The sequence below is a fragment of the Polypterus senegalus genome, chromosome 8 (assembly GCF_016835505.1).
Source record: "Polypterus senegalus isolate Bchr_013 chromosome 8, ASM1683550v1, whole genome shotgun sequence".
In the NCBI taxonomy this organism is placed as follows: Eukaryota; Metazoa; Chordata; class Cladistia; order Polypteriformes; family Polypteridae; genus Polypterus; species Polypterus senegalus.
In genome coordinates this window covers 134,661,263-134,687,548 of record NC_053161.1, presented here as the reverse complement: position 1 = coordinate 134,687,548, position 26,286 = coordinate 134,661,263, and the positions used below count along the sequence as shown (strand labels likewise).

General features: G+C 37.4%; 1 protein-coding gene across 4 annotated transcripts in view; it reads left to right on the top strand.

The window, feature by feature from the left end:
• The window catches only part of atp2b1a (ATPase plasma membrane Ca2+ transporting 1a), a 225,119-nt gene that overhangs the window by 107,915 nt on the left and 90,918 nt on the right, over positions 1-26,286 (top strand). For all 4 annotated transcript variants that reach the window (XM_039761795.1, XM_039761793.1, XM_039761797.1 and 1 more), the window contains 3 exons: positions 23,338-23,535; positions 24,596-24,853; positions 25,611-25,736. In XM_039761795.1, coding sequence (XP_039617729.1) covers positions 23,338-23,535; positions 24,596-24,853; positions 25,611-25,736 — 582 coding nt within the window. The remainder of the gene's footprint in view (positions 1-23,337; positions 23,536-24,595; positions 24,854-25,610; positions 25,737-26,286) is intronic.

Sequence of the window (26,286 nt, the reverse complement as noted above, 5' to 3'; positions counted from 1 at the left end):
ACAGACATCTGTAGATATGTTCAATGCAGAGAATGAATGCAAAGCCTCTGTTGCTTTTTTAGGGACTGTGTAGGACACAGTATTAAAGAGCAGTTCATCTTGTCATGTTTTTGATTTTTTTTTTGATTTTTTTTTTTATAAACATTATTTTGCTTGTAAAGCATGCATAAATCTGCTTCTGAAATAACTCTGTAGTGGGTTTAAAGTGACAATAATAATAACTGTGTGGTTATTTCTGCAGTTTTTTTTTGTTTTTTTTTTCTCTGCTATTAAGTGGCACAGCAGGCCCGTTATGAATGCAGATATAACAGGGAAGCAGGCATCCAGCTACACAAAACCCCTATATTCCAAACTATGTGACTTGTGGCTTGTGCCAGAATCTACCTGGACTTCATCTGATAAAGATGTAAATCAGAGGTGACCAGACATTTCTCCTGAGGCCCCTTTGCAGACCTCTTGAGTCAGAAGGTGCAAAAGGGACTCAAGCAAGGACAAAGACCTATAATTCAAGGGATGATGACTAAGATGGACAGAAGAACCCACCTTTTACAAGACACTGAATTTGTAATTGAAAGGAACTTTAATCAAATCAGGAGAAGGTTCAATCTTCCCTTAAAATCACGTTCACTCCATTTCTCAAAAGTAAGGGAGAAGTAGGAGGGAAGCAAGAGATTTGCAAGATGTGAAGTTTAGGGATTCTCTCAGGTGGGTGAAATCTCCAAAATGGTTGAAAACATGTGAAGTGTGATTTCTGACCCAAAAAGTCTTTCTTGGAGAGCCAAATTCAACAAACTCTTATCTTTGCCGACCAGAAGCTGAGAACCAGTTTGTAAAGTCAAAGCTGGGTGCCAATAGTCTGAAGCTGAGAACCTATGACTTAAGAAGGGAACCATTGTGTTTTTGGAAAATTATCGACTACCACAAAGTATGGCTTCTTTTGACAACCCTAATTATTACCACTCTGAGTTATTTTCATATGTTTTTTAATCAAATTTTTCTTGAGTAAGTTTGTGCCTTCTGGAGTAACTCACCTACTTGTAGTCATGCATGAGTACCCTATTGACTCGTATTACCAATTCTTTCTTTTTTTTTTTTTTTTAAAAAGGCTGGTATTACATTTAAATAACTTTGGTATCAACTTGGGATGAAATATCAGTTCTTGTGACATCCTTAGCTCTTGGATAACCAACGATACTATCTTAGGGACAGATCTATAGAGGTTTTGGTTAGTGTGGCATTTCTGTAAGTCCACAGTTTTTTACAGAGAATGCTTTGTAGCTCCTCTAATCTGAGTAGGGTCATTGTTATGAAGCAGTAAGGGGGTGGGCAACAGCATCACTGTTTTATCAAGATTTATTGCGCTACACTAATTTGCTTTGGTGTTAAATGCAGACTATACACCTATGAAAGAGGTACATTTAATATCAAAAGGCAGATTAGCCATTAGAATTTCTTTAAATGTAGTGCTAAGGGAATAGTAAATGCAGAAGATGTCATTAACATGTTTTCATAAAAAAAATAACTACAGAGAACATTTTGCTACTAAGGTTAATTCAATTTTAAGACAAATCACTTAACTTGGACTGACAATATTCACTTGATTGGGCAATGAAGCTAATTTATATCTTGAAACTTGTAATGACTTGAAACATCTTGTTGTATAAGTTGATTAAGCTAACTGTTAACAGGGTTAGCTTAGTGCACACCATAGAAGGTAGAAGGTATTTTGAAGGAATAATCCACACAAAATCATATTAAGAAATGTCCCTCCTTGTGTTTTTGTAGTGATGACCAAGAAATTAATGTTGCATTCTCATGGAGAACAGAGGGAAAGTTTGATAGAATGACACTCTATTGTGATAAATGCCGGACTGCCTGCTGGGGACACTGTGTTGTCATGTGCATGGCACACAGCTGTTAAATTGACCCAATTTTAGATTGTACACCAAGGATGGATCAGTAGTCAGTAAGAGACACAAACAACAAGGTTCAAGATGTCAAAGTATGTACACTGCTCACAAAAATTAAAGGAACACTTTAAAGAAACACATTAGATACATCAGATCTCAATATGAAGTTGGATATCTATACAAGTAACGACAGGGCAATGTCTTAGGAACAAAAGGATGCCAAGTCTTTTAATGGAAATAAAAGTTTTCTGCCTACAGAGGGCTCAATTGTGTAGACACCCTAAAATCAGAGTGAAATGAAGATGTGGCAGGCTAGTCCATTTTTTTCAAAAACTTAGTTTCTGCTACTCAAAATGCTTTTCAGTATCTTGTGTGGCCCCCACGAGCTTGTATGCATGCTTGACAACGTCGGGGCATGCTCCTAATGAGACAACGGATGGTGTCTTGTGGCATTTCCTCCCAGATCTGTATGAGGGCATCCCTGAGCTGTTGTACAGTCTGAGGAGCAACCTGGCGGCGCCTAATGGACCGAAACATAATGTCCCACAGATGTTCTATTGGGTTTAAGTCAGGGGATCGTGAAGGCCATTCAATTGTTTCAATTCCTTCATCCTCCAGGTACTGCCTGCATACTCTTGCCACATGAGGCCGGGCATTGTCGTGCATTAGGAGGAAACCAGGACCTACTGCACCAGCGTAGGGTCTGACAATGGGTTCAAGGATTTCATCTCGATACCTTATGGCAGTCAGAGCACCATTTCCTACGCAGTAGATGTCTGTGCGTCCCTCCATGGATATGCCTCCCCAGACCATCACTGGCCCACCACCAAACCTGTCATGTTGAAAGACATTGCAGGCAGCATATCGTTCTCCTTGTCTTCTCCAGACTCTTTCACGCCTATCACAGCTGCTCAGGGTGAACCTGCTCTCGTCTGTAAAAGTACAGGGCCAGTGGCGGACTTGCCAATTCTGGTGTTCTTGAGCAAATGCCAGTCGAGCTCCACGGTGCTGGGCAGTGAGCACAGGGCCCACTACAGGAAGTCGGGCCCTCAGGCCATCTTCATGAAGTCTGTTCCTGATTGTTTGGGTAGAGACATTCACACCAGTGGCCCTCTGGAGGTCATTCTGTAGGACACGAGCAGTGCTCAGCCTGTTCCGCCTTGCACAAAGGAGCAGGTATCGGTCCTGCTGATGGGTTGAGGACCTTCTACGGCCCTGTCCAGCTCTCCGAGAATAACAGCCAGTCTCCTGAAATCTCCTCCATGTTCTGGAGATTGTGCTGGGAGACACATTAAACCTTCTTGCTGCAGCACGTGTGGATGTGCCATCCTGGAGAAGTTGGACAACCTGTGCAACTTCTGTAGGGTTAAGGAATCGCCTCATACTGCCAGTAGAGATAATTACTCAAGCCAAAACTAGCACGAGTGGAAAACCAGCCAAAAAAGATCAAGAGGGAGAAACTTGAAATGACCTCCACATGTAAAACCAGTCCTGTTTTGAGGGTTTTCTAATTGTTGCCACTTTAGTGCACCTGTCGTTAAGTCCATGAACACCAATACAGCTGAAAGTGATTAACAATGACCTCAGCTGCTTAACCAACCAGAAAATTATCAGACAGGTTTAATTGATTTCATGCCAGGCCCAATAAAAAAAGTGTTCCTTTAATTTTTGTGAGCAGTGTATTTATTACAATGGAAAATAGGCAGTTATAATTCTCTTCAGTTTATTTAAACAGTACATTCCATTAGTCAATAAATAGTTAATAAATACAATATAACAATTTAAAGAGTTTAAGTCACATTCACAGTGCAACTAAACTACCCTTAAGTACTGTATCTCTTTGCATTCCATCTGCTAATGTAGCACTGTCGCATACCTTTCTCCTTTACCAACAAGGTCTTCTGTCGACTCTGAATTTGCTCCGTCAACTCTGTCCTGTTGTTAATGCTTCCATGTAGCCGTCTGCAGTCCCCCCTCAGAGGAGCACTGCTTTTATCCTGCTCCCTGTCAGTGGGCATGTCCTTTGCCCAGTAGCTCGGACCCACGGACATTTATTTCTGCCGCATCACATTGGTACCCAGAGAATGATCCCAAGTCCAAAATAGTATAGCGTAAAATAAGAGTTTCATACATTGAACATAAAATTTGATAAACTATTTGCAGTGGTCCAGTATTGGTCACCATACAATGGCAGTCTATCATATGCCTATTTATTTATCTGTGAAAACGTGAGATTCATTTTTTTTTTTCTTTTCTTAATTGTCAATTAAAAAAAAAATGTTTAACATGTATAGTAAAAAAAATTGTGGTGAATATTTCTTTAATCAATTTAAATTATGAAAGAGAATTGAATAGCATTTATTACATTGTATTTGGGTAGCCTAAGCTTTTAATATGGAGTATGTTCAAACATTGTTTAACTACCAGATAAAGTTAAAATGAGTACAGTTCAAAGAGTCATTTTTTTAAATCTTTTTTTTTTTAATTTTTTTAATGATTTTGATCTTATGAAGCAAGCTGGCTGATCCAGCATCTTCAGAAAAGGGAATCTGAACTTAAGCAGGAGTTTAATAATCATTCTTTATGCCTAAATGCTGTTTGATGGTGATGATTCACTTCATCTGTGCTTCACATGTGGTGCCAGCCAGGTGAGAAAAGCATAAAATGTAGGCAGTTTTTGCCCACACTGCTCCTCGTACAAAAACGTGGGGAAATGTTTCACATTTGCCAACTTTCTAAGTGATGTTAGTCAATATTTTGTGGCACAAGTTGATTGCTAATTGATTGTCTTTGTGTTGTGAGGAGGTACCATATAAAATCTTTCCTAGATCTGCTCCATCTTTACTTCAGAATAGAAGAAGACAAAATAAAACATGTTTTAGGAAATGCATAGTTACCAATCTGGTCAATCAGTCGTAAAGGTCTGTGCAAGGACTGCATCAACATGATGCACAGACACATTTTTGAGGAGATATGTGTCAGGCTATGCCTGAGCACCGTCATAGTCTGCATAAACTTCAGCGTAGTCTGGACGATGAAATATAAATCAGTCATTACAAGTGAACGTTTTGCTTAAATATCTTTGATTTGTGCATTCAGAGTACTTAAAGAAGATTTGGTAGCTCACAGAAGAAAACACGGGTTGGTTATGGCTGGGGGAAAAGTGCCCAGAGCATCAACCAAGAGTAAAGCATATACAAAATGTGTAAGGGAAAAATAACCTAATAAAAAGAAGCTAATTTCACAAATATATTAAAACCAAAATCAAGGAGTGTTGCAGAAAGCTGTTTTATAAGAATATACCAAGAAATATATATATAAAAATTCTGGGAAATATTCCGGAAAATTTTCATTTTTCCAGTTTAAGGTTTAGTGATTTTTCCATTTTGCTGTGAGAGGTGGACTATATTTCTTCTGTGTAAGTAATATAGGATGAGTAGACTGATTGGTCTATATATATATTTATAGATGTATCTATATAGATATATATAGATTATATAGAGATATAGATATATAGATAGATATATAGAGAGGGATAGATATGTAATGTATGTGGTATATCTTGAAGCGCATGGTGAAATACACAATCCAACGTGACAGGCCAGTAGTAGCGTGATTGCTTGTGGATTTTCTTTCTAGTCTCATCAGCTTTTGAACAGTACACTGTACATGTGCAGTCGACAGGATTGTCACTTTTGGATTCATCAGAATCACTTTCGATTTCACTGCCTGAAGACAAATTCACCTCGTCATCACTGCTCCTATCACTGTCGACAGTGCAACACCTGGGCTCTCGAAAAATGTTTCTTATGAGACTGTCTGCACTGTTGCCTGGATAACATTCTGGCTGGTTGCTTACGCAAAATGCACATATATCATTTCCTGAGAAAGCTATTGGCACTTTTATAGCCCAAGTAATCCTCGGGTCTAACGTGAGACGCGTCTGTACAATTGCCCTGGTAACTTTTAGCACGATTTTTTCAGGCCAAGTCACGCTTGGATCTAATGCTAACAAGGTTAATATGCTTATTCACCAACAAAATATTACATTTCTGGTTCCCTTTTGAATATACAGATTTCCTTGTTGAAATATGTTAGCATATCATAAAATGTTTAAGAAAACTATTCTGTGAGATGAAAATGCACCAAATCAACTGGCACATCACTGACTCCTACAATGTAGTGTTAGATGCCTTTGTGTTTACATTTTTCTGTAGATAATTTTGTTCTATCTGGTAGACCACAGATTTCCACTGTGTTCTTTCCATTTATGTCAGATTAAAGTTGATGTTTTAACTTTAAACTCTTGTTTTTCTCACTGTCTAGTTTAATTTCGTAAACTTCATTTTAATATCAGTGTTTAATTTACTAGAGTTTCTCAAACCCCATCATAACTAATGTGGCACATTAAACACTTTGTATTAAGTGTTCCCCAACCCAGTTATTAATCGTTACATGTTTCTTAAACTGACTTCCTCTTGCACTGAGAGGAGGTGCAGGCAGCGATCGCCACACAGAATACATTCACTTTATGATATTCCTGCTCTCTGAACATTTAGAATGCCAAGACAAATACTTGATATCATTTTCGTGATGAAATGCATTAAAGCATATATTAAACATGGGCAAGAAGGGCACGGTGGTGTGGCAGTAGTGCTGTTCCCACACAGTAAGTGGTCCCCAGGTGTACCTTCAGTGTAGAGAACCTTTATGGCAGGTGTATCAAGGCTCCAATAAGCTGGATGAATGAATGGGTATTGCAGTGGTTTAACTGAAATATTGTGTAAATGTTGGGTTCATGAGCTGGTGGTCAGAGACATGAACACCAAATTCAATGGATGTTCTTCTGAGTGGACTTTCTTTATTGCATGCATGCTGTCTTAATCTGACATACTAAACCCCCAGTTCCTAGCCTTCCTTTTTCTTCCTCCACATAACCAATCACCACACGATATGTCTTTGTGAAAGTAAAACTAGCTATAAACTTAGGACATGGAGTGTTCGGAACTTCTTCATTATACATGTTTTATTATGCCATCCATTCAGGGTTGCACCCATCTCAGTGCAAGAGGAAGTCAGTTTAAGAAGCACGTACCAATTAACATGGGTCAGGGAACACTTAACATAAAGCATTTATTTCATGGGCTACATTTCTTATGATGGGGTTTGAGAAAATCTAGTAAATTTAAACATTGATTTTAAGATGAAGTTTACAACATTCTATTTTAAGGACAAACTATGAGGAAAAAGTTAGTTAACATGTCGACTTTATTCTCTCTTTTTTTTTTTTCTTCACTGTGTCCGTTATTTTTTTTTTTTCTTCTCCATTGCCCTAATACACTTCTGTAATTTCAAGCAGCACGGCATCTAAATATGAAATATGTGAATACATAGGAAAAGGCCATTAAAGCACATCATGTACCTGCAATGAGCTGTAAAACTAGTCACTGCTAAAGAAAGTTAATGGAATTCTTCCTTAACCTGTCCCAGAAGTTCAAATATCTGCACCAACTGTAATTCACATCACACCAAAAGTGAGGCATCGGGACGGCGTGTAAACACTCCTCTGTCCATTTTAATTTGCTATCTGCTACTGAAACGTTACATGAGAATTGAAGGGGGGGAAAAAAAATATGAACACAGTTTTTATTCCTGCTTGTATCAGTTATGAGGTAAACTGCATTACCAGTCATTTCATTGTGCATTAATTTTTTTAACAGATGAATTGAGCTTCCTAATCACTGTAGTAGTCTGTCCTGAATGATTTAAAGTTATGGTGTTCTCTCATCTTGTCTAATGTTCTATTTTTCCTTGTGCACTTACCATACCTTGTGTGTTTTTGTGTTAAGCAACTGCAAACTAACACCTTTAATGTTTCCCAAATAGTGTGTGGTAATATTCAAACCTAAGGATATATAGATTTAGATAAATAAAACTCTTCTAAAAGAATTAGTTATCGTCTGTATGATGTTTATCTTCATTTACACATTACCTTTATAGGCAGTGTTCGTTCACATCTTAATCCTCCTTAGGGCTCATTTATATTTCATGCTCAGAAAGCGTACGCGTCCGCATTATGGCTGCCACGTGTTCCCAGCGTTCATTTCACGCGTCCTCTGAGCAGGTCCTCAGAAATTTAATGCGACGCGTGCGCGAGTTGCAGTACCAGCAAAAAGTCGGGGGGCGCAGTGTGCTAAAAGTCGGAACGTGACGTCAGAGTCTCTGTTTACTATCTACATGTGACAGCAAGCCTCTATGGAGATCCTTCGGGGATCGATGTGCGCGCTTTGCTGTTTGATGAATGGTTCAAAGTGTTGAAGCAAAATGCCGACATACAGATGCATTCGTGGTGCTTTAATATTCAAGCGTCGCATATTCCCGATCCTAATGACACGATACATTTTAAAAGTCGCACATACCATCTTTTGTGCCGTCTATTTTTTATTTTTTTACTTTACCTGCTGTCCGGTACAAGAAGCTTGTAGCGATGAAAAACTGGGATGACGTTTACGATGGTCTGCTTTAATAATAAAGTAAACTAAGAGGGTAAAGTGGACATTTCGAGATTAAAGCCGAAATTTCCACTTTAATCACAAAATACACGTTTTCACCGTGTCTTATTTTTCTCAGGGGCTCAAAATACAGCGCTATACATTATGTTGCCGATGTGAAGTTGCAAAAAAAAAAAATAGACGGCAATGAGACTTTTAAAATGTATCGTGTCATTACGATCGGGAAAATGCGACACTTGAATATAAAAGCACCACGAATGCATTTGTATGTTGGCATTTTGCTTCACCACATCGAAGCATCCATCCCGTAGGATCGGCATAGAGGCTTTCTGTCACATGTAGATAGTTCCCGAATGTAATGACACGATACATTTTAAGTCTCACATACCATCTTTTGTGTCGTCTTTTTTAATTTCTTTATTTTTGCAACTTAACAACAGCAACATAATGTATAGCGTTATATTTGAACCACTGAGAAAAAAATAAAGGACACGGTGAAAACGTGTATTTTGTGATTAAAGTGGAAATTTCGCTTTAATCTCGAATTGTCCACTTTAACCTCGTAGTTTACTTTATCATTAAAGCAGACTGTCGTAAATGTCATCCCAGTTTTTAATCGCTACGAGCTTCTTGGACCTGACAGCTGCGGCAAGCAGCAAAAGATCACCACACAGAACAAATTAAATGTATGATATTCCAACTCTCTGCACATTTAGAATCTTTAGATTCATACTTGATATCACTTTCATGATGAAATGCATTAAAGTGTGTATGTTACATTTTACATATAATTTCATTTAAATAATGAATACTGTTAATAATTACACACATGAGGGTGACACGGTGGCGGAGCAATAGCACTGCTGTCTCGCAGGGAGTTACGTTGCTGGTATTTCCTGCTTGTATTCCACACTGTGCTCCGGTTTCCTTCCAAAGATAAGCAGATTTGGGGATTTGGTGCCGCTAAAATGACGCTAGTGTATGTGTGCTTGTATTCACCTTGCGATGAGCGGAGACCTCGTCCAGGGATTGTTTCTCAGTCGTGCCCAATGCTTGTTGGAATGGACACATCCCTGGATTGATGGATTTAATCAATAAACATCCTTTTCACAGATATTGCGGTAAGGTGTTATCGGAATTTAATAGGTGTTTTAGGCAATTCACAACACAGAGAAGCCAAACATGTTCTCACCGTGATAATATCTCACACTGCCACCTGGTGGACTCCTCCAGATTTACGTAAAGTACGCGCAAGTATAAACACTTCAACGCGCTTGTAGCAGGAACGTCCGCTGCAGCATGTGTCGTGTGGCGTGAAGTATAAATGAGCCCTTAGTGTTAGACCTGAGCGTCACTCAGGTTGTAAAAGCAGTACTAAAAGCAGGCAATGCTACAGACTCGTCTAGAGTAAACGTTAGACCCGTGGATTACTTGAGTTGTGAAAATGCTAATAGTTAGTTTTGAGTGGAGCTGGGCGGTATGACCGAAATTCTATATCACGGTATTTTTTTTATTTTTTTTTAAATTCTCTGTTTCATGGTATTCAACGGTATTTTGTTCCCATGCATGAGTGGATGTTAATATTTTCCACTGCAATTACTGCAGTAGACTAGCTAAGAATATCCTATTCCACTGTCATGAGCATTGTACATTGTACATTTTTTTTTTTTTATGTGCACACAAGTATTACTGGTTTGCATGGCCCCATAAAGTTTTAGTTTTCAAGGGGGTGGCACTAATGAAGAGAAGGAATCACATTGCATGACAGAGGCAGTCAAAATGTAGAACCTTTTAATTGAACAAATTTTGCAAACAACTTAAACTGTAATTTTGACAACATTTTAAACCATCCAAGGAGGCATTTAGACTTAGTAAAATATCCAGCGGTGCTTGTCAAAAGTAAAATATCCAGCGGTGCTTGTCAAAAGATGTATTGCACTGAACATGTCTTACAAAAGGAGTAAATAGTAAATATTTTTTGTAAGCCAACTACGCTTTCTGTTAATGTTAACAATCTCTGTTCACTGACATGTTAAAGTGACATTTTAAACATTTTTACCATCATTAAACTGCATAATATGTAAACTAATAAATAATAACAATAAAATAAATAATAGTGTAACCTTCCAGCAATAATACTATTACTTCAAGACTTCAAGCCCAGGTGCATTGCACAGTATTCACCAAATAAAAATAAAACAAAACAAGTGCAACTTGGTGATAACATCTTTACCAACTAAACCATCATTTAGGCAAATTGCATTAATATGGACCTTGCTTCCAGCCAAGCTATACACACAAAGGGTAAAACTGCAACTTGCATTTATAATGCTATTTGAGGTATAGCCCTACGGAATCATATTAGGGAAAGAGTGAAAAAAAAATACGGACACAGGGAAGAAAAAAAACAAACTATGTCAAGAACAAAGTCGACATGTTGACTTTATTCTCGACATTTCCACTTTAATTTTGACACTTATGTCGAGATTAAAGTCGATGTTTCCATTTTTTTCTCACCGTTTATGTCGAGATTAAAGTTTCCACTTTATTCTCATAGTTTATAATTAAAGTAGAATGTCAAACTAAACTTCATCCTAAAATCAATGTTTAATTTAGATTTTCTCAAACCCTGTCATAAGTTAATGTAACACATTAAATCCTTTAAGTGTTCCCCAACCCAGTTGTTAATCACTACACTTCTTAAACTGACTTCCTCCGCACTAAGAGTAGGCACTGGTAGCAATCACCGCACAGAATCCATTCACTTCATGATATTCCTGCTCTCTGAAAATTTAGAATGCTAAGAGATATACTTGATACTCAAATACCGCTGTTGCATCCGTACAGAAGACTTCAAACTGTCAGCCAAGTGTCTGGTTGGTGACTGTCAATCGACTGTCCAAATATTCACCACTGAAGCAGCAGCTGAGATTCTGCCCTCTTAAAAAAATTGACACCCCTCTCCCCTCACACAATTGGCTATTTCTTGGAAAGTATTGATCTTACATCACAATAAATTTTACAGGGTGTCTCCTGGATTACATGGGTACACCTCTTGCTTCTTTTAAGAATGATTTGAGAGTGAAATGTGTGGGATTTCTGGAAAATCAGTTGATTTGACATGGAATGACCCTTAGGCTTACCTACACTGTCAATGAAATGAACTGCTCAATTTAAAAATAAGTTATTTTGTGTTTCATTGCTTTGAAGCTCAAGGCACATCTCACTATTAATAGAAATCTCTAATTGCATATTGACAAACAATTACATACTTTGTGGCTGAATATAAATCTACAAATGCTAAACTTGTCCACCTTTTGATTTTTGAAAGCAAGCTAATAATAAGCATAAGCCCTAAAGTGTGACAAACTTTGTGAAAAAGCATGTCATATTTCAATGGTATTTTGGAGAGTATGATGCAGTCTGTAAGAGTAATTTAATATAGAAAATATAGACAGTTGAGTTAATTTTCTATTTCTGTATTTGTACATGGACTTAACTAATCTATACTAATAAAAGGCAAAGCCCTCACTGACTGATTCACTGACTCATCACTAATTCTCCAACTTCTCGTGTAGGTAGAAGGCTGAAATTTGGCAGGCTCATTCCTTATAGCTTACTTACAAAAGTTTGGCAGGATTCATTTCAAAATTCTACGCCTAATGGAATTAACTGGAACCTTCTTATGTACATATACGGCCATAGCCTGCAGCTCGGTCGCCGTGTGAGGTGGAGTTGCGTCTCTCATCGTCACGCCTCCCACATAGAGTGCCTTCCTATATAAGGCCGTCCGTTGGCAGCAATCCAATAGACACGCTGCTGCTAAATATTCGCAGGTGAAGGACTGTGCTTATGCAAACGAAGATGAGATAGTCAGGGATAGACTAGTGTTTGGCACAAACTTGGCGAAAGTGCGACAAACTTTTAAGTGCCGGGTCTGAGCTGACATTAAATAAAGCCGTGGACATCGCAAGATTGCACGAGATAGCACAAGCACAGCTGAGAACCTTCGATGCATATACTCCGAGCAGCTCACGTGAACTGACTTTGCAGGTCTGGGAAAGGTAAACCCGTGTATGCAGTGTGTGATGTCTCAGATAAAGAGGAAGACGAGCTGTTTATTGATGCAGTAAGAAAGGAACAACCCTCTGAATCTGAACAAGCCTTTGTAGACATATCAATAGGAAAGCAAGGTGTAAAGCTTAAGTTTTTAAATTAAGTTCATAGACACGCTGCCGCTAAATTTTCGCAGGCAAATCCACAACTTAATACCAGGAATGCCTGTTAAACATCTTAGATTCACGAGTACCGATTTGGGTAGTGAACACTTCGATGAATGAAACCTGTTATCTTTACAACGGTTGACAAACACGGAATATAATTTAAACACAACACATCCTCCAAATATGAACCTGATTGAAAGAAATAATGATAATGAAATCCTTGATGACAGCAACACTTAAACTGTAATAGTGACAAAACAATTACATTGACAATCATGTTACGTTATTTTTAAAATGTTTCCTTTTCTTTTTCATAACTTCTTTAACACACTACTTCTCCGTTGCAAAGCATGGGTATTTTGCTAGTCTATACATATAAAAGGCAAAGCCTTCACTGACTCATCACTAATTCTCCCACATTCCATATAGAGGGGAAGCTGATATTTCGCGTGCTCATTCCTTGAGGTGTGCTTACAAAAGTTAGGTATGTTTCATGTCCTATTGCAGCACCCAAGGGGGGGGAAACGGGTGTACCCCCTAAACTGTATATATAGATAGGGGAAACCCCTCCTCGCTATTTCTGTGACTTCCAATATATGTAGGAAGCCCAAATTTCCCATGCTCATCCTTTATGCTGTACTTACAAACATTAAGTATGTTTCATTTCGCGCTGTGCCCCATAATGAACTTTCAAAAATAACATCATCTTTTTGGCAGTTCTCACCATTATGGCGTAAGGAACTTTCAGAAGTGACCTTTCCTTTTGGCGTTTCATTCCTTATTTCCGTTAACAGAGGATTTATTTCATGGCAGAGATGCACAAGGGCTGTCCCCGGTGCCCCTTCCTTTTTCCGCATGCCCGCTGTCCATGCACCTACCGCGTGGTTGGCTCCCTGCCTATATACATTAATGACATCCTGCACTTGTGTGCCTCCTCACTCGCTTCCTTACTTTCCTCAGCTCACTCCTCCCTTCTTCTTTATTCCATCGCTTCAAGCCTGTTATTGTTGGCCTTGCTTCACGTCTTCCTGTTGTTGACTCCTGCCTTTTCGTTTACTCCACTGCTTCAAGGCTGACAAAAATCTTGCATACTCCTGTTTCCACGGTCAAATTGCGATGTATAAAACCTAAACTTGGTGTAAAGCCATGCACGTTTTCACGCCGGCTTAATGCTTGGCGTACGCAAGTTCTCCGCTCGGTTTTGCAAACTGCCGGCACATAGCATCAAAGCAGTGCTTTTGTTCAAGTGTGGTTTCCCTTTCTTTTTTAGATCCACATCCCTGACGTGGCTTTATCAAATACAGTGAAATTAACCGCATATTGTTTATTAGTTTAAGGCATCTGATTGTAATTAACCTGTAACAATATAAATGTCCACGGAATGGCCAAACTATTCCAAAAAGCATAGCTGCTTTAGCATTGTTCCCCTCAACGCACTACTCAGAGTATTTATCCCACTGTATCTGAGTGTGGAATCACAGCTTGACAGCAGCTGATCGGAAAGAGAATTATCGTTATACAGCATCAAGCACACGCTGCCTCAGCCATGACCACTGTGTATTCAACTGCTCCCATACGGCAAATGCTTCAGAGCCTTTCCTGTAGGGACGGTCGGTTCAGAACGGTTCAGAAACAGTTTCATCCCAAGAACTATAACCGCACTCAATCAGTCCAAGTGCTCCTTGTAGAACTGTTTGTACTTATTAGTACAATTACCTCACTGTAAACTTGCAAAACAGTTATAATATTGCACAACCTGAGCTTTATAAAGCGCATATTTGCATATGATGACGATATCATTTTTAAGACGAAATGCAGCAAAATGTTTTTTACGTTATACAGAGAAAATGTTAACATCATTTAAATAGTCTATATTGTTAATAATTAAACATGTGAGAACACGGTGTTGCAGTGCTAGCGGCAAGCTGTCGCCCAGTTCATGAATTGTTCCTGTCTTGCGCTGTATTCTTGCTGGGGCCGGCGCAACACTGGAAGGATAGATGTATAGAATAATAACATGTACTACGAAGATATTTCAGTGTTTCTTAAAAGTTTTGAAGAATCGGCATTCTAAGCTTACAGATGGCTTAACATCCATTACAGAGCTGATCGTGTGGTGATTGGTTACTTGGAGAAAGAAGAGGAAGGACGGGAACTGGAGGTTAGTATGTTTGAAAGAGAGAAATAATTGCATCGAAGGTTGCGCGTGGCACAGCAAGCATTTTGCATGAGGCAGTCTCTGGACAGGGCGCCAGCTCCACGCTATCACTGCGCCACTGTGTTCCCATGTTTAATAACATGCTTTAACTCCTATCATCATGAAAATGATATCAAGTATACATCTTAGTATTTGACTTATTCAGAGAGCTGTAATATCACAAATGTAATGGATTCTTTGTCCTGTCGGAGGAAAAGAAAGCCCGTTTAACACACACAGAGCACATAGAAGAACAAAACAAAGCATTTAATGTGCTACTTTAGTTACGATGGTATTTGAGAAACTAGTAAATTAAACGATTTAAAGATGAAGTTTATATTCTACTTTGATGACAAAATAAACTACATGATTTAAAGTGGAAATTTCAGGATTAAAGTTGACATTTCAAGCTATTTTCCTCACTGTTGCCCTATTTTTTTTTTTTTTTTCTCCGTACCCCAATAAGCTTTCATATGACACTGAGACGGTGGGCTACGACTCGCCTTTTCACGGCGACTTTGATATCTGACAACTTCTTTTTTTATTTTGGGCTCTGCAACTTTGTGAACTTGAGCTTTCCAGTTTCTCCGACACTCTGTCACTCAATCAACTTCCTTTTGTTGTTTATACCACTGTTTAAACCAACAAATAGTACGTTTTTCCTTGCCTCCACTTGGTATTTGCTGAAATGCTTCTATTTCCCCCCATGCTTTTGTCATTGCCTTTTCACTGAAAGCTGAGCTTAAGGGCTATTTATATTAATTTGCATATTCAAAGAGACGTAACTCTGGGAGGAGTTGGGGTGGGGCAGCAGACGCGTGCACGTGCATTTACTTTTCACACTGATTGGGATTTATGGACCGGAAGAACGTGGAAGTTGCCGTTCACACAGACTTATGCTTCTGGATTTTTTTGTGCGTACAAACATTTCTGCTTTTGTGCGTACGCCATGTTTTAGTGTGAATTCTACGCACGCCATTATGCATGAGGCCCCTGGTCCACACATTAAACTCAAGTCTGAATGGCAGTCTGGACATAGTTGGAACTTTGCATCTAAAGCCAAAAAAAAAAAAAACACCATTGTACACCTGCATTATTATTAGTCATGATTGGTTAGCATTTGACTGCTTTCATTTCCTTGGCTTTAATCCTGAGTGTGACTTGGGCTTGTAATTCTGTGTAATTATGGTTACGCCCGTGTCAGACACGGGGTCATGTGTAATGATCCACTGTGTTATGTCTTAATAACTAGAGACCGTATTCTGCTTTCATCTAGTGAAGACTACTTGATGTTGCAATGCTTTTTATCAATTTTGTTTCCAGTCTATGGTTAACTCATCAGTATTCATGAGTGGGGTGGAACCTATAATGAAATCACAATAGCATATATATGAGAAGCTGTAAAGCCTGATTTAAAACAAACTGATATTGAGCCATTAGTTAAATCGGGCAATAGTGAGGACAATGTGAATTGAACATGAGGTGTTGACACTGATAATGAAAGTGATGCATATGGCACTGTATCACCGAACTGCTACAGTCTGCCTGGCAATTTCAGTTGTCTGGAGGTTCACCATGCTGCAAGTAATCATGTAGCAAATAGGCAAAATGATTGTGATCAAGTAGGAAGACGTTGAAAAGCTGAGCAAGCACAAACTTAGAGTTAGTGAGACATGAGCAGGATTGGAATGGATTGGGTGCAGTACATGTTCCATAGAGTAGATGAAGAGAGTGTGATTAAACTAGGAGATGTGGTGATTGTTTGGTATTTAGAGAGAGAAGGAGGCTAATTTATTGAAAAGAACAGCCCAGAGTGAACGATGTAAGGCAGAACTGTGTGTAGCTGAGAGAAGTTGCTGTATGCAGGGCTTTTGGGCAACTGTGGCCAAGAGTAATTGTCTAGGGGTCTGACCTGACATTGTTGTGATATTCTGAAGTCTGCCCCATATTTTGGGGGTCTGGAGGATATTTTATTATTTATTACACTGATTTTATGTGATCTCGCTTTCAAAGTGTCTCTCATTTTAGGCAGCTCTTGTCTATTTAATGGAACAGTTTTAAATTTTGGATTTGTCAAAGGACACTATATTGTAGCACTGTGGACCCTTTAGCTCTTTATGATGGAATTTTGGCAGTCTCCTCATTCACTACTGGTCTTTCCTCTGTCCATGAACTACTAGATGCTTCAAGAGACAATGCCATGGGCTGCGGACACATGGCATCACAATGGTGAACATTTCCATGCAGATAACTGTGAGCAGACACTGGAAATGCCTTTTAATGTTAGGTGTATTTGTAACATTTACTGATATAAAATCACTGTTAAATATATAAATCCTTGTATCTTCAAATAAAATATAATTACTAGTTCAATATATTGGTATTTAATTTTATTAACACTGCACTACTTTTAACAAACTAACAAAAACAAGTGAACAATTGTGTCAGAAGAACACCTTTTACTTGTATTCTAAAATTTACAGTGCCAAAAGTCTTCACTTTAGTCTTATCATGGCTGACTTTTCCTTGGCATATGTGGCAGTTAGTATATTCTTGATCTTCATCTATTTCAGTTTTGTTTCTATATAGCAGATTTCTTTAGTAGCCTTCATAAGTTCATTTGCGTGGGTTTTTTTTAATACACACAGGCAGTGATATTGCTTTAAAGAGAATGCCGACTTTAATGCACCTGTTATGTGCAAAACTGGCGAACACTCTCTTCAACGGCAACTGGTCATATATTCCCCCACCTTCCCCTTAAATATATCCATAAAGGATATACAGTATTCATAAAGAAATGACAGGAAGTACAGGATTCATGAGTGCAGCTTGAAATTTATTTTAATCATAATGCTAATTAGTGATTGGCAAATTGCACGCCAGTCTGTTGATTTTGCATAATTAGCCAAAATACAGCCAGTTTTGATCCACTGCTGAAAAACCAGTAAATCACTAAAGACGTTGACATTCTTGACAACCAAAGGGCAATAAATGGTTGCTAATTGCAGCAAAATAGTTGGTAATGGCAAACTAGCAACAGTTTTTAATGTCAAGCCCTGAATAATTTTATTTGTAAGACTGAAAAGATCAGAACATTTTTAACCTGTCGTAATGAAAATAAACATTTGAGTGTGAATAGAAGGTTGCAGGTATAGTGGTGTTTATCATCACAATATACTTTGATGGGTTGATTTATAACTTAAGACTATCACAATAGTCAGCTTAGATGTAGATACTATAGGACAGTTTTATTACTAGATATATTATAGACAGGAAAAACTCTAGACTGTGGTTATGTAAATGTATCAATGGGACATGATACTTGTTTAGATTTAATTCTGTCTTGATTACTTCAAAATAAAAAATGCATAGAGTTACTAAGCTACTATATATATATATATATATATATATATATATATATATATATATATATATATATATATATATATATATACACACACACAACTGCAATTCCAACAATGTTTTAGCAAATGATTTTAGTGTACTTGAGCTTACCAAGGCAACTTTTAAGCAGACATACCAGTTTTAAAGAATAAAACTGAAATCGCCCACCTAGATGGATAGACCTAGAGGTAAAATATTCTATTTTGAAGACTTGTACTGTATTTTAATTTCAGCAAAAGAAATGTGTTTTGTGGAAACACACACCATAGCAAGCAGTTTCCCTGATTTGACGGTGTCTTAAATATGCTGGTAACTGACACGAGATCACACTACATAGTGGAGGGTGGTGAATTTTAAAAATGATTCATATAATCAGTCCAGGTTTTACTGTACCTTCAAGGGCACATTTTAATAAACTGATGGATAGAAAATATCAGGAAACATTTCAGCAAGTGGAAATCTTGCATTAAAGCTACCAGCAGCAAACTTTCAATCGCCACCAATACATGGACACGTGTGGCAACTGAAGCCTACCTTGGTGTAACATGCAATTTTATTGTAGAAGACTGGAACATGAAGTTGGTCTGCCTTGCCTTCATGCTGCTGGAGCAGAGACATACTGCATCCAACACAGTTGACTGGATGGAGTAGGTTGTATGTAGATTTGGAATTCCTCCCAGCAAAATTGTTGCTATTGTGCATTATAATGGCGCCAGTAGTATGGCTGAAGCAAACATCTTAGAAGCATGGATGATCCTCTATATTCTGAACGAAAAACAGTTACAGGTGGGAACACCTGAGCACAAACTTGTACAGAATGTAAGCACAAGATGGAGCAGTACATTCTACATACTCGCCTGGTTGAACAAAGGTGGCCCATAACTGCAACACTGTTTGACCCTTCTGTCTCACAGAGAGACAAAGTACCTTGGCTTAAAAGTTGAGCAATGGAGTCTGTTTGTAGAGCTTTTTACTGCTGTTAAACCTTTTGATTATGCCACTAAGTTTCCAAGTAGGAGAAATACCTTACAAATTCTTAAACACTCCCACTTGTAACAGGGCTCATGAAATCCAAAACAAATGGTGCATTTGAATCCAATGCAATGCAGGCTTTCTGAGTCATTGCAATGTAGCAGCTTCAGCAATGATGGAGGAAGGAGGTCACATTTTTAGACTCGGCCTTAAACTCGGTAATCCTTTGTACTGCACTAGATCCAAGGTTTAGTAAACTGAAGTTTCCGAGACCTGAGCAAGTGTTCCATGTGCAAGCTAAAGCACTTGAAGTGAAAAGGGAAGTGGATCACCAAAAGTGTTAGGTAGACCAATTGTTATATTTATATATTTATATAGCACATTTACAACAACATAGGAGTGCTGTGTGTTAAAGAGCTTTGCAATAATAGAATAAAAGAAAAACATACAATTAACATGAATAACAAATAGAAATAAATGAACATAAAATAGATAATAAATTGAAGTAATGTTACATAATCACAATGAGGAAACCATCAGTATTACTGAAGGTCATGGAATGCAAGTGAATAGAAATGAGTCTTTAATCTTGTTTTGAACAGTTCAATTGTAGACGACTCCTTTATGTAAAGAGTTCCACAGGTGAGGAGCAGCAGCTGCAAAAGCCCTGCCCCCCTTAGTTTTACACTTGGTATAAGGGACAACAAGAGACAACTTACCAGAAGATCTAAGCACTGTAGATGGCTATTGTAAAACACACAATTCAGATAAATAGGCAGGAGCAAGCCCATGTAAAGATTTAAAAACTAGCAACAAGATTTTAAAATCAATTCGAAAACTGACAGGCAGCCAGTGTAAAGAGGCTAATATTTGAGAAACAGAATCAGACTTTCTTGCCCCAACCAGAAAGCGAGCGGCAGTATTCTGGACCAACTGTAACCTGTGTATCAGGGATTTGCTAATCCCAGAATACAGCAAGGTGCAGTAATCAAGGTGAGAAAAGATCAAAGCATGAGTAGCTTTTTCAAGATCCCTAGAACATAAATAAAAAAAAAAAGGCTTTATCTTACCTAATAGACAAAGCCGGAAAAAGCAACTCTTGACTACAGAATTAACCTGTTTCTCAAAAGAGAGGTTACTGTCAAAGATAACACCAAGATTGCGGACTTGAGGTTTGCAAAAGAGAGCCGAGAAGTCCAAGACCAATTTGGGCTTTAGCTGATGGACCCACTATAAGCACCTCTGTTTTATTTTGATTCAGATCAAAAAAAATTATTAGCCATCCAGGATCTTAGTTCAGAAAGAGAGTTGTGCAGTTGATTTATTGCAGAGTTGCAGGCGGGAATATAAACCTGTGTATCATCAACATAGCAGTGAAAAGAAATGTTACATTTCCTAAAAATAGCTCCAATAGCGTGAAGGTATATAGAGAACAAAATAGGACCCAAAATGGATCCCTGAGGAACACCACATTTAAGAGGAGCAGTAGAAGAAAAAGAGGAATTTAAAGTCACTGAAAAGTGTCTACCAGTTAGATATGACCTGAACCAGTTAAGAGCAGCCCCTTTAAGCCCAACAAGATGTTCAAGCTGCAACGTCAATAGTGTCAAAGGCAGCAGACGGGTCAAGGAGGACAAGGACTGCAGCGCCACCTGAGTCAGTAATAATAGAGATATCATTGAATACTTTTAGGAGGACCGTTTCAAAACCATAACGCCTAAAGCCAGATTGGTAGATCTCAAATAAATGTTTGGAGTTAAGGTGATTAACAGATTGATTCTAATATTTTAGCCAGAATTGGCTTAAACTCCAGGATCAAATTCTGCCTTTTTTAGACAGGGACGTACCGCAGCATGTTTAAAAAATGAGGGCATGTGGTCATTGTCACTTTACTTGACTTGCTCCTTTTCTTAGGAAACAACAGTGAAGAAGATAACAGATATGGAAGCTGAAGAAATTTGTGGACAGATTTTAAGGAATGAGATTCTGACATACTTAGAAGAGAAACAAAGATAAAAATCCATGACATTGGGGAAAGACTTGATACCACATTCTGGCCAGGCAACTGGTGATGCAACTTTAGTTTGTATTTTAAAGCTCCTAATGGAGTGGTTTCAGTTATAGTTTGCTTTTTAAGCCACTGTTGGAGCAATTTAAGCAACATAAGTTAGTTATGTTAATTTTTTTTTTCATTGCACTTTTAAAGTGTGTTTTCATACTCTGTATATTTACTCATATATTGTAGTTAGAGTAGGAGAAATGGTGTGAATTGCAGTAAAATTTTGGTGATAAATTTGTTTTTTTTTAAAATTCAGATTAATAAAAATGTCAGATTAATAGATTATCAAAATCATTAGTTGTAGCCCTACAGCACAGTAGTCAAACTGTAATAAATGTGCAACAGTATCCGGTGAGAAGTTTGGACATGATGATTGTATTTGACAAGTAAGTAGGCCAAGTAATAGTTAATATTGAACCAGTGGTGCAAAAAGTTTGGTGCTGTATGTGTTGAATGCAACACGATCTACCTGCACTCCCTTTCCAATCTATCATCTATCCTCCCTATGGCCTTTGCCACTTGATTGACGTACAGGGCGGCCAGTCTGAGATCTCTTTTCTTCTATCACACTGGTCATTCTGCATGCATGATCAAACGCGCGAGCTACTGCAAAACTCCGGCTATCTAAGTGATCTAGTTAGCCTTCCAATTTATATTGACTAAAGAAGGGATTAAAAAAAAAATTAGTAGTTTATGGGCTGGATGTGGAATTGGAAGAGGATTTTTTTTGTGTCTCAATGTCACAATCGAAGTGCGTTTGTCTGATCTGATCTATCATTGCTATTCCAAAGAAGGAAAATGTGGAAAGGCACTTTCGAACTGTTTGTAAAAATTACGAAACTGACTTCCTTCCGAAAAGCGATCTGAGGAAGAGAAAGGAGAGGGAACTAAAATCACAGTTAATCGGACAGCCATCATTTTTCACTCGGCTAAATTCAAAAGCAAAGGCAGACACACTGAAGCATCTTTCCGGGTGAGTCACTCGATCATTAAGCATAAGTCCTTCCAAGATGGAGAGATGATAAAAAATGCCTTTGCTGAGGCAGATGGCTAGGAAGAAATTCCTGCTGAGATTTCAAGACCCCTGGCCGGAGAAAAAGTAGTTTCTCCTTGTCATTAAACATGCAGAATACAAGCAACTTAATAATCAATGGCCACTAGACTTGGCATTTTTTTCTGATCTGACCAACATGTTGAATGACCTTAACTTACAGCTGCAAGAAAAAGAGAAAACCATGGTCAATATGATTAGCTTAATTAATGCTTTCAAATGAAAAATGCAACTTCTGTCCTCAAAGCTGCAGCGCCTTGATTTGGGGAATATCCAAAACCTCGCGTCAGAGCTGGAGACGCAATGGAAGGCGTGTGCGCAACTTGACAGCATACCTACACAGAGCAGATTGAAAATTGTCTGGCAGACTTTATCTAATGGGGAAAAAAAAGTAACGATTCGAGTGTTGCTCAATGTAGCGGAGTAAGAGTAGCGTGCGTTCTTCACAAATGTACTCAAGTAAAAGTAAAAAGTATGGTGCAGTAAAACTACTCTTAGAAGTACAATTTCTTTAAAAATATAAATAATTTTTAATGTAGGTAGATCATTTTGACATGGTCATTTTAAAAGTAGCTTGCAAGCAGAAAGTGTGGGCACCCCTGGTGAACATAATGTTGAATTAAATATCACTTCAAAGATGACGCGGTGTGAAAATAGCTTAACTCTGCTATGTGATCTAAAATATGATTTAAATAGAAAATTCAGTTTTTGCACAATTGTTAAATAATCACACACTAGGTGCTGGTTTAAAAAAAAAAAGTTTATTTTTTAAAGCAAATTGCTTAAACTCTGGAATGTTAATGGTTTTTACATTTAACTTTATATTTACATTTTTTGTAATTGTAAAGTAAGTTTGGATGACCTGTTTACTCTGGATAGCCATACAAAATATTAACTCAACTTTTTTAAAGTAAGTCAAATTTGAAACATTTGGCAGTAATACATTTTATTATGTCATGATTATTTGGAATATGTTTGACACTGTGTATTCTTTATTTCCCAATATAGGCCTGAGTGGAAACCCAGCAGATATTGAAAGAAGACAAACAGTGTTTGGACAGAACTTTATACCTCCAAAAAAGCCAAAAACATTTCTACAATTAGTATGGGAAGCATTACAAGATGTAACATTGATTATTTTAGAAATAGCAGCCATAATTTCACTAGGCCTTTCTTTTTATCGGCCTCCAGGAGGGGGCACAGAAAGTAAGCTTTTAATATATTTTGTTCCATTTAGCAAACTTACCAGAAAAGAAAAAGTTAATGTTTCTCAAGCATAATCCTCTCAAAAGCATCAATTTTTAATTTTAGTACCTTTTATGTAAATTGGTTTATAAATTTTACAGGGTGGTCCAAATCTAATTATGCTGATCCAGATCATCTGGATGGCTTTAATTTATGTGGCGACGATTCCAGTTCGGCGCGAAGACGATTCTTCATGTAGTCAGTTCGCACACTTCTTGATTTTTTTTTTTGGGTGATTTTCTATGTAATAACTTAAGTTATATTGTAATGAAAATTACGTAATTCGATCTGGACCACCCTATATTTGCATATTGCATTACTTGATTTGGTATGTTATTTTATTATAGATAAGCAGCCTTCATTCATCTTTCTGATCTAAGCATTTTCTCTGTGGGGACCAAAATAGTAGTGTGTATATCTAAAATAGTTGACTTTATTTCATTTAGTTCTATTTAAAATGTAAAATAAAAATAAAAAAAACTTTTACATTTTTTTTTCTTTTCAAGTAATATGCTCACCTTAATGTTTTTTCAATACTATGAAGAAAGCAGTTATGTTAATTTTAAAAACAGATATGTTGGTTCAGTTGTTCATGTTTTGCACATCATTGTTATGATTTAACTTGTAAAGCAGCCCCATTGTCTAAGCAAAGTATGCTATTTATATCTACATTTGCATTATCTTGGTGAAGTAAGAATGAATTATTTAATCAGGATACTTCCACAAATCAGTCAGAAATTTTTTAAAGTATACCAATCATCTCTGTTCCTCATAGTACTTGTAAAGATTTGGTGCTGAATATCATTCTAAATATCATGCTGTGTAACTTTTAGAGATATAAGTCAGCTCAAGCTAACATCAGTCCTGTACAGTATATGCTGCTTTTAGCCTCTTCTGTTTAGTCCCTGTAAAGAACTATTTCTAATTATAGAATGTATAGACAGTTTTTGCTAGCACTTGTATAAGTTGATTAAATGCCAGTGGTCTTGTGTGTTTATTTTATTTATTTTTTTGTCAATAGCGTGTGCTACTGCTGCTGGTGGTGTGGAGGATGAAGGAGAAGCTGAAGCAGGATGGATCGAAGGGGTGGCTATTCTTCTCTCGGTTATCTGTGTGGTCTTAGTAACTGCTTTTAATGATTGGAGTAAAGAAAAACAATTTCGTGGACTTCAAAGCCGAATCGAACAAGAACAAAAGTTCACTGTTGTCAGAGGTGGTCAGGTGATCCAGATACCAGTTGCAGATATTGTTGTTGGAGACATTGCACAAGTGAAATATGGTAATAAAGTTCTTTTAACAAATGTTTAACTGTTTATAATTCTGTGTATTGGTTATTAACTATCAAAGAGTGTATATGAATGTGCACAGTTCCCTACCAACTCCAGGTACAAAGTAAAAGGACATTGAAACAGTTCCATAGGAAAAAGTATGCAAAGGCAATGTGGGAGATATAGTGCTATTCATAAGCCGTGGCTTTAACACACGGTTGCCTTGTTGGCAGTCTGTACTTCCATTCTTGGATGAATGGCTGATCACCCCCTCCCTATGGAGGGAAAGGAGCAAGATTACAATTATCAAACGTTTCTGGATAAATTTTAGCCTCAAGGTGATCCCAAGCAGCAGTATAGGGAAAGAGTAACTGCCTTTGATAGTCATTCAAGTTCCACTGATACTCTCTGGCCATTTTTGTTACTTCTAAGAGGGGATAAAACTTAATCCCACATGTGTGAACTCCCACTGAATGCTTATTTTTGCACACACATACGCAGGTAGTTGACCAAAGGTGTTAGTGTGATTCCTTTACTGCATTTACTGCATTTTTAATCTTATGCTCACTATCTAGTCTCTAATAAACCATGATGCATATGTAATATGTTTAAGAACAGTTTTTTGTCTGAATCCAAATTTTTTATATAGATATTTTTTTGTAATGGAGTTTGGTATATATTGATGTATCTTTTAAAAAAAAAAAAAAAACTGTACCTGAAATTTTAAGGCAATGTTTTACATTAGTTTTCTTTATTGGGTTCTTTTAGGTGATCTCCTTCCTGCTGATGGTGTATTAATTCAGGGTAATGACCTAAAAATTGATGAAAGTTCCCTAACTGGAGAGTCTGACCATGTTAAGAAGACCTTGGACAAAGATCCTTTGCTGCTTTCAGGTATTTTTGACAAGTCACATCAAATTTATTTGCTTAACAAATTTGAAACAACTGGAAGCTGGTTTTATTGTGGGAAAGCACTTTAGTTGGGCAGTAGATTAGATTAATTAAATAATTCAGAGGAATAAATTTAAAAAGCTATTAAAATTACAGTTAAAAGGAAATCTTAGATAATGGCAACACCAAAGGAAATTATGATTACCCTTCAACATGACCTAAAAGCAAAACATTTTTAAAAAAAAATATTTTAAAAAAAGTTTTTAAACCAAAATTTTAATCATTGATGCAGATTTTGTCATATCAATCATACTGTTACAGAGCCTAGGAGCCAATGCTAAAAAACGCTGCCATATGTAATCCTTAGAAAAGTTCTCGAAAGATTTTAATAATTGGTCAGACGACCTGAGAAATATGGAAAATTAGTGATGGAGGTAACATATAAAAAGCTTTATATATACTGTGTGTGTGTGTTTGTGTATATATATATATATATATATATATATATATATATATATATATATATATATATATATATATATATATATATATA